This window comes from Zingiber officinale, chromosome 4B (assembly GCF_018446385.1).
Source record: "Zingiber officinale cultivar Zhangliang chromosome 4B, Zo_v1.1, whole genome shotgun sequence".
NCBI lineage: Eukaryota > Viridiplantae > Streptophyta > Magnoliopsida > Zingiberales > Zingiberaceae > Zingiber > Zingiber officinale.
In genome coordinates this window covers 138771452-138780493 of record NC_055993.1, presented here as the reverse complement: position 1 = coordinate 138780493, position 9042 = coordinate 138771452, and the positions used below count along the sequence as shown (strand labels likewise).

Here is a 9042-nt window from a genome sequence, read left to right as displayed (position 1 = left end):
CGACCGGTTCTGAGGCCAACCAGATTTATGCTGACAGCGGAGCCCTGGAGTCGATCGGGTTTACGTTGTGAATTTTGCCCATGAGAAGTGGGAAGCTGAGCCCTGGAGGTCCGATCGACTCTAGGGATGATCAAATTTATACTGAGAGTCATACTTATGAATAAAAAGTTAAGCCTCATTGAAAATGGTCCATTTAAATATGTACATTTTGACTTTAATTATCACCTCACATTAACTTTGATAGTTACATTATCTTAATTATCGACCCATATTACTTTTCAGATCACAATGGTTGGTATCAATTGTAATTATGCTATATGTTTTAGGGAAAGTTATGAAAGCATCTTTAGGGTATCATTAGATGTGATTACGGGTGTAACTTGTAGGGAATTCTTGTATATTGGAGTTGAAATGATTTTTTAAGAAACAATTGTCTTTATTAAAATAATTCTTTTTGAATATTGATCGCAAGAGCTATGTGTTCACAATGTATGATACTCATGGCCTTTGGATTTGGGAAATGATTCATTGATTCAAATGGCTCATTTATGTCATTGTTAACATGACTTTAAGGTTGTACTATCATGAAGACAGTATAAAATATAGCCATATTGGCAAAAAAAAAAAAAAAAAAAAAGTGTTAATTTCTAGTTGGAGCACTTTTCCCCTCAATTAAAAATAGTAAAAATGTAATTAAATCGAATAAATTAATCAAATTTAAAATTTTAGTTTGATTTTTTTTAAAAATAATTTATTAAAAAATAATTTATTCAAATAATTCATTTGATTTAAAAAAAATTACCGAATAATTGAAATTAAAAATAAACCAGTAAAAAATTACATTATAATAAATTTAATTTAAACATGATTTATAATAAATTTTGTCCTAATTAAAAAAAATCAATTAATTTAATTCTTGATCTATTTTATCGATTAGTTTATTCAATTTTTATTAAAAATTTTAATCAGTTATATAGTATTCCATTAAAATTGAATCAGTTGAATTAACATAACTATGGAATGGAAGTAGAAGGATAACACGGTTTTACAGAACACAAAAGATTCTTAATTATCCAATATATATATAAAAGAAATAAAGAAATGTTATTTGAGACGCCAAATCAGAAATTTCTTGCATGACCTAACGTACATAAATGTTGCATTGCATTATTATGAAAGGCTGCAATGTTTTTTTGCCGACTCAGACATGAGAAATTTCTCAATGAAGTAATTCACCTTTTCGGCCTTTTCCAGTTGTAGCGCATGCCCAGCATCCTTGATCACTTCCAACTTCGCCTTCTCTCCCAAATGTCTATTTCATAATAAAAAAAAATGTTAAATATTGGTCATGCTATAATCTAACCATAAACATAATCTTTACTGAATAAGTCAAATAAAATAGTTATATACTGGCTGGAATTTTGTTATAATTACATTACCTTGTTATGCGAAGGCGTGTTAAACAGCAAAATGATTGAGATTATCATGTAGCAGAGTTTTATAGGTATGGCTTATCAAGTAAGCAATGGAACTTAACAAACCAGTTCTAAGATATCTATGACACCCTTTACATGCTTCCCTCATTTGTCATCTGAACTATTTGGCTGCTCAACAAAATATTTAGTCAATAGTAAGTTGAGTTAACTGAAGTAGATAGGTAGATCAATTAAGTAATGGACCAAACATACTAAACAAGAACAAAGAGGTAGTAAAATTGGGTGGATCCAGCACATCGATCATGTGAGTTGAATAAGCTAGATAAAGTATTATTATATCAATCACGAATTTATGTTCGTTACTTACAATTTTCCTACAAATGAATCATCTATTTTATTATATGAACCATGCTTAGAAGTAGGTATTCTTATTTGTTCCCAAAGGAATATTTATTCTATTTCCTAATGAATCCAATTTCATGATTAAACATATTATAATTGACGCTGAACAAAAGTTAAAGAACAAAAATATAAATATAGTTTTGTAAGTGAACTTAATGTTACTACCTTCAAATTTAAGTCAAAGATTCTATTTATTTTTTACATGAATCTTATATATATAACCATTTAAAAGAACTTAACAAGTTGAGCGATGGCAAGACAGCTTTCCTTTCTCCACAACACTTTCAAATTTTGACTCAATAGTTACGTTGTCAGCATTATTATGCCATCAAGCCTCTATTCCTAGGTTATTGGGACCAAATCGACACCTCATCTCGCCCTCTCCTGTTCTCTGAACTGAATTATATGACTATTTTTAAGGAGTTGTAGAAATCAATGCTAAATCCAGAAATCGACAAGATTACGGATGGAAATATATTTGTACATCTTGTCTGCTATTGCTAATCCTGAAAAATAAGATGATAGCATAAACTATCACGACACGATCAACCCATCAAGTCAATGACAGGGATCACGACTACACCTTAGGGCCGTGGAATGGATGAGGTTTGCCTCTTGAATGTCAATAATTTATTTATACACGGCTCAAATACTACTTCAGAAAATTAAGATGCAGCTTAATTAGTTTGGTCCCCCATCTTCAATAAGTCTAATGTACGCAATAATATGAAGAATACAACTTCAACTTTGCTTCTCAAAGTCTTAATATTGGTTACCGAACCATAACTTGTTATCTTCATGATCCTTACGCAAGTATATTTTTGTTTCCTAATAGAAAAATCAGTTGATTTTGTTTTATTAACAAGATTGTACTAATCTAAATCAGAAAATTATTGGTATTAGTTCGTGTAATTGATATTGCAAATACCTTTGTAATTGATGAGCGAGTGGTAGTGGGAAAATGGCATCCTTGTCGCCCCAAAGTATCAAAGTGTCCTAGTGAGGAAAAAAAAATAGAGGTCACCTTCGACATTAACTGTTATAGCGAACTCAGGAATTATATAAGTAAACTACCTGAGTAAGAACTGGAACGGGGTCCTGGTCAATCCCATCATCGAGAAGTTTTGTCAACAGTTCAACCCTTTCCTTCCTTTGATCTCTGTACATCACCTACAGAATAGCATGTAAAGCAGATGAACTAAAACTGGACTATACAATCCAAACCGATCTATGGGAATTAAAATGTAGCTTAATTAATTGAAGCAATAGCATCCAAAAGGATCAATTTGTCAAATTAATTAGTGGTCATAATTGAGCCGCCTAACCATTTGTATGATAACAGAAGAGAATCGTGCTGGACTCACTTAATAGTTAATTAGTTTGCACGTAAGCCAAGCAGGGGCAAACTATTTGACGTTTGGTATATTGACCTTGGCAGAAGAACCTTTCTTGCTTCAGAACGTCATCTAGCCTGGCCGTGCCAAGTGACAAATTGGGCAGTTAAGTCAAGACATAATGGCTGACAGGAACGGACTAGAAAAGATCCAATGTTCTACCAAACCAAGCTGGTCTACGCAAAGTTATGGAAATCGAAACAGACAATTTAGAAAGTTGTATGGTTCACCAATTCAACCGGTAAATTAATTGGTTGAATTGTATATCATGCTTAATTCTTTCTAGTTGAATATGCATGGCCAAAAAATTGAATTAGAAACTAAACTGAAAAGGTTGCTATCCGGCAGATCTTTATCTACAAGTGTAAGGTCGATATGCCTACATTGCCAAAAGAAAGGTCCATGCAGGTGTGCAACTGCATCAATGAAGGAGATTAATGATTTTGTCTCCGGTAGGCAACTTGAATAGATGAAATGCCAATGCCTGAAGTAATCTAGTCCTGAAAGCATCTTGAATAATTGCTATTGTTCTCAAGACAACAACTAAGTCCGTTTACTTGGTGACCTTGATCATGCACGCACGCTATACACAGTCAAAGAAGCAGATCAGGCAATTTACTTGTATCATTTTTCTAACTAGGCTAATCAAACCATCATCAATATCCTCTAGATGCTTGTGATCCTAACAAGTGATATCAGGGCCCAAATCTTACAATGATGCATCTGGCTCTTTGGGATACTTGGTAAAGAGAAGGGCAAGATCTCATACATTAAACAACATGATTGGGAGATGGTGGAGGAAAAACTACTGTTTCATATGGTGGTCACTGAGACTACAACATAAAAACATATATGGTAAATGGTAACAATGACTAGATCCATCTCAAAAGAAGGTCCATCAGGCTACATGCCTACATATGACTTATAAAAGAGACTTAATAGAGCATCTAAACACATTTTCAAAGCTTGACTTAATAGAACATTTAAGCACGTTTTCAAAGCTTAGTGGATGACTTGACTAAGTTTGGGAAGAAGATTTCATATCATATGATGACTTGCCTCAAATAATCATTTTATTGGTTGATTAATTTACTTCTTTTTAAGGAGACTATTCTAATTGACAAAAGATGCAAGGTAGATATGCAGGAGGCAAAAAGTGAAGCTATTGCATATTTTGTTGGAAGGAAAGATAAAATTATTATTTTAAATTCAAATGAGACAATATGTACGAGTTAGTCAAAGTGAGGGCAAAACAGATGGGATAAGGATCTATAAGTACAGATATAAATTCAAATCTAAAATCTTCAAAGGATATTTAGTAATTCAAATGCAAGACATATAGTCATACCAGAATGAATTGTCCTGAAAAAAGGGTAGAGACTGAAGGTAAAGTGCATGTAGTTCAAGGTGAGGACATTGTTACTCTTGTAATCTCAGTAGAAAAGTATCCACCCTCAATAACTAATATTTGGTGCAATACACATTTGCACCAGGTGCAAGTTGTTAAATACATTTATGTGACCAAAACTAAGAGTTTAAGAGATGACTAAGACGTGGAGATCCCAAGAGACTTGGAGACGCACCATTATATGGTAGCTAGTATAGTTCTGTGGGTGATTCATGGTAGATGGATCCAAAGACAAAAAGGCTGTAGAAAGACTTGTAATGTTTGGAGTCATATATAGGACACAAGATGCTTAGTCCATGCAAAGTGTTAGGTGAATAAGTCATATTGGCAAAAGAGAAGATTTGTTGATTGTCTATAGGTGAAAACAAACTAAGGGGTTTCTCATTATAGTAAGTAGCACCACTGACTGAATAATTTATACATTAACTTGGGTGAGGTAGATAACATATGTGGATAAGACGACTAGAGTACTAGATGCAATAAAGAGGAAGAAATTATTAGCTTATCAATACATGGCTAACAACCCAATAAGGGACTTTATATAATTTAATATTGTAATGATTGGGACAATTGCGACTGTAAATTTTCTCATTGTTGGAGCATTCTAAATCCAGAAAACATTATGGGGTACGTGAAAAGATTGTGGGTGATGATCAAAAGGTTTATAAAGTAGACTTTTTTATCAGGGGAGCTCGTTGGTGTTGTAGGAGTGCTAGATGTGAAGTGTTCAACCTTCTCCTCTATCGGTATTGAAAAAACATAAAAGGATTTCATGGTCTCTTTACAAGGTTAGAATTGCAAATTTGTTTGATTGTTATTACACGTTCATATAATTAAACTTAGATTTGCTCTATGGACAAAGGTACACACTGAAGGCATCGATTATTTTTGGTGATAAAGTGGTCCCCCCCAAGACCCCAACCTTATCTAATAATATTAGAGCCATTTGTGATCCTAATAAAAAAATATCCCCGATTATTCATGAGATACTTAATGTATTGTATTGCTCATGATATGGGAGATAAAGATTTATCAGCATTTATCTCCAATTCTTCATAATGGAGTTGACTCGCATTCAATACATCAATATCAGCATATGGTTGGAAGGTGGCTGAAAGTTACATATTAGAATATCTATTGTTCATGAGATACTTAATGTATTGTATTGCTTATAATATGGGAGATAAAGATTTATCAGCATTTATCTCCATTTCTTCATAATGGAGTTGACTCGCATTCAATACACCAATATCAGCATATGGTTGGAAGGTGGCTGAAAGTTACATATTAGAATATCTATTGAATACTTGAATCTCTCCAGCGGATAATTTCTAGAGAGATTGATGATTTCAGTGAGTGATACAAAAGCAGCTTCAAACATTGAAAACTGAAGCACTTCAATTCTAATCAATTTAATAAATGGTGTATGTGAATCCTGTCTCACCGTGTTCTTTTTGTGCTTTAAATAGGAAAACTGTTTGTAGGCTATCCAAATCAACTAATAAATACATCTCCCCAACCAAATCATCGAAATAGGACACTATTAGGTCTGTAAACAAGCCGAGCCGAGTCGAATTTTGGGGTGTTCAAGCTTGTTTGACAAGGTAACCAAGTTGAGCCGAGCTTAAAATGAACCAAGCTTTTGAAATGAATGTTCAAGCTTGGCTTGGTTTATTTTTTATGAGCTTGAGCTTGTTTGAAGCTTGGCTTGAACTTGGTTTGTTTAGATGTTATCAAACTCTCAATTCAAGCTTGGCTTGAGCTTGGTTCATTTAGATATCATCAAGCTTTCATTCAAGTTTGTTTGATTGTTTGAAACTTTTAGTTGTTTGATTGGTTATTGAGCTTGATAATTTAAATTTATTTATTTATTTTACTGTTTATTTAGCATATTAAAAAAAGTTTTATTAATGAATAAGACTCGTGAACATTGTTGACGAACGTTGTTCACGAATGTTAACAAGCTGAACATATATGTGTTCAAGCTTGTTTGTTTAACTTAACGAGCTGTTCAACCTTGTTTGTTTAATTAATCTTATGTATATTGAACGAACATAAACAAGCTTTTACCAAGCCGAACATCAAACGTGTTCACAAACGCTTGATTCATTTACAGCCCTAGACACTATAAATACATGTTTTCAACGCTGTATCCCACTGCTGCGTCATATTGCAAGCAGCGGTAGGACCGCGATCACTATAGCAGGCCGATGAAATGACTTATTTGATGGATTATTGAATCTTCAGTTCAGGTTAAATAATAAAGTGAAGGAAGATTGGAATAAAAGCTGATCAAAACGACAGAAGATGTCTCTGACCAGTAAAAAAAATACACGAAAAGATAAATCAGGTATAAACTAATAATTAACCGCCTTAAAGAATTCGTTGACATGCGTACGGCGATCCTTTCCACCTAGATGATTCCCTACCCTCTCTGATTTTGTTAATAACGGCATAAAAGCACATTCTGTTTTTTTTATTATGTCATTTATAAATTATTTGGTGACAAGGACAAGAACGAAAGCGAGGTAAGATTACCGACCTCGATGAAATCTTGGAGAAAAAACGAGGGGATCCACTTGGGGGGGCGGTACATGGACTGGCTGACGAGGGCCCTCAGATCGTCCGCCTTCTGCGGTAGCAGCAGCTCGCACACGTCTCTCTTCTCTTTTGCAGACATCACCCTCAACTGCTCCGGCGACATGCAGATTCCAGCGGTGAGAATCGCCACGCGCTCCACCGACTCCGCCTCCATCTCCGCCAGGCGGAACGCCACGAACCCGCCGTAGCTGATCCCCATCACGGAGTACCGGGCGGCCCCGAGGAGGCGCATCGCCTCCGCGACGCACCGCGCCTGGTAGCCCACGGAACGGTCGGCGCAGGAGGAACGGGATCTGCCGAAGAAGAGGAGGTCCGGGATATAGAGATCGAAGGAGCGGGATAGAGCCCCGATCTGGCGCTCCCATTGCCACTTTGAGTTGCCGCCGAAGCCGTGAATGAGGAGGAGGGCAGGCTTCCGGCGGGCGCGGCGGGGGCTGGGGCCCCAGATGTGCAGCGACGCGTGGCCGAGGTCGAGCGTGACGGGTCGGAGACCGCAGCGGAGGAAGGAGAGGTGGAGCAACAACTCGCGCAGGGAGACGAAGGAGAGCAGGCGTCGGGCGGCGGCGACGACTCGGCGGAAGAGGGAGAGGAGGGCGACGGCGAGGTTCAGAAGCAGGTGGCGAAAGGATTTCGTGGATGCCATCGCGATCGAGATGGATGGGAATGGGTTTAGGTTTGGGGGGAGAGGAACGTAGGAGGAGAGGCGTTGTGTGGCAGACGGTTCGGGCCGCGGTTACGCCAGACTGCCACTACCTGCCCGCTTCGCGGAGCACTGCCATGTTTACTATTTATAGAGGAACGAAATGTGGCAACGCCTCGAGAAGAGCAAGAGAATATAACGCCCATTTGCAACGTGGACGTTAAATTCATATACCGGTTTGATATGGTTAGTTGAGGTCTTGAGGAGAAAAAAACTCCGGTATGAATTAAATTTTTTAAAAAATGATTTAATCATTGCAATTTGAAATGGACAAAAATTTAAATTGCCCCCTTATCTCTTTAATATCAACATCAAAAGCATATTTCATGTTTTAAAAATATTGTCCGATCATCTGCTTCCATATTTTATCATATGTATTAATGGCTAATAATTATTTATAATTTATCTTTTTCATATTAATTAGGAACAAAAGAATCACCTATTATCACATGTTAAGAGATTCCATTTTAAATTTTCTTTCACACGAAAGCCAATCATACAGGAAGAGAAATGCTTTTTATAAATTAAATTAAAAATCAATTTTAATTAATGTATTCATGATAAAAAAAAATATTAAAAAATATTCGAAATTAAAGTATATGTAATAAATAAAAAAATAAAAAATATTAATTAGAAATTTAATTTATTTGTTTTTTAGGAATTAGTATTTTCTATTTAGATAATAAATAAAAATTATAATTATAATCTCTACTAAATTATTATATTTTTATTTATAATATTATTTTCATATTTACTATCGCATAGGAGTCTAGAGTTGTATAGTTTAATCATGAAATTTTAAATTTGACTTCATAATTTTTTACATTGGGTAAGATTATTTCACTAGACCATGTGAAACTCAATTCGGTCTCTAATTTAACTTAAATATCAAAACGTTAATCGTTGGGCATATTTTTTTACGCCCCCAACACAGAATCGATTGAATTCATCATTGAATCACTCGTCACATTAAATTCTCAATATTTTTTAATTAAAATGGGTCACAAGTGAGTGATAAATTTTGATTATTATATTTGTCAAATTTTTTTTTTGTGTGGTTGATTACGATAACTAGCTCACATTTGATATGATTTTAAATTG

General features: G+C 35.2%; 1 protein-coding gene across 1 annotated transcript; it reads right to left on the bottom strand.

The window, feature by feature from the left end:
• Positions 1–1109: 1109 nt before the first annotated feature.
• LOC121978033 (lipase 3-like) lies at positions 1110–7994 on the bottom strand. The gene is made up of 4 exons (XM_042530427.1): positions 7183–7994; positions 2913–3008; positions 2767–2834; positions 1110–1312 (listed from the first exon to the last, which is right to left on the bottom strand). Exons 1-4 carry the CDS (start codon positions 7882–7884, stop codon positions 1171–1173), a joined length of 1008 nt encoding a protein of 335 aa, XP_042386361.1. The 5' UTR covers positions 7885–7994; the 3' UTR covers positions 1110–1170.
• Positions 7995–9042: the final 1048 nt, after the last annotated feature.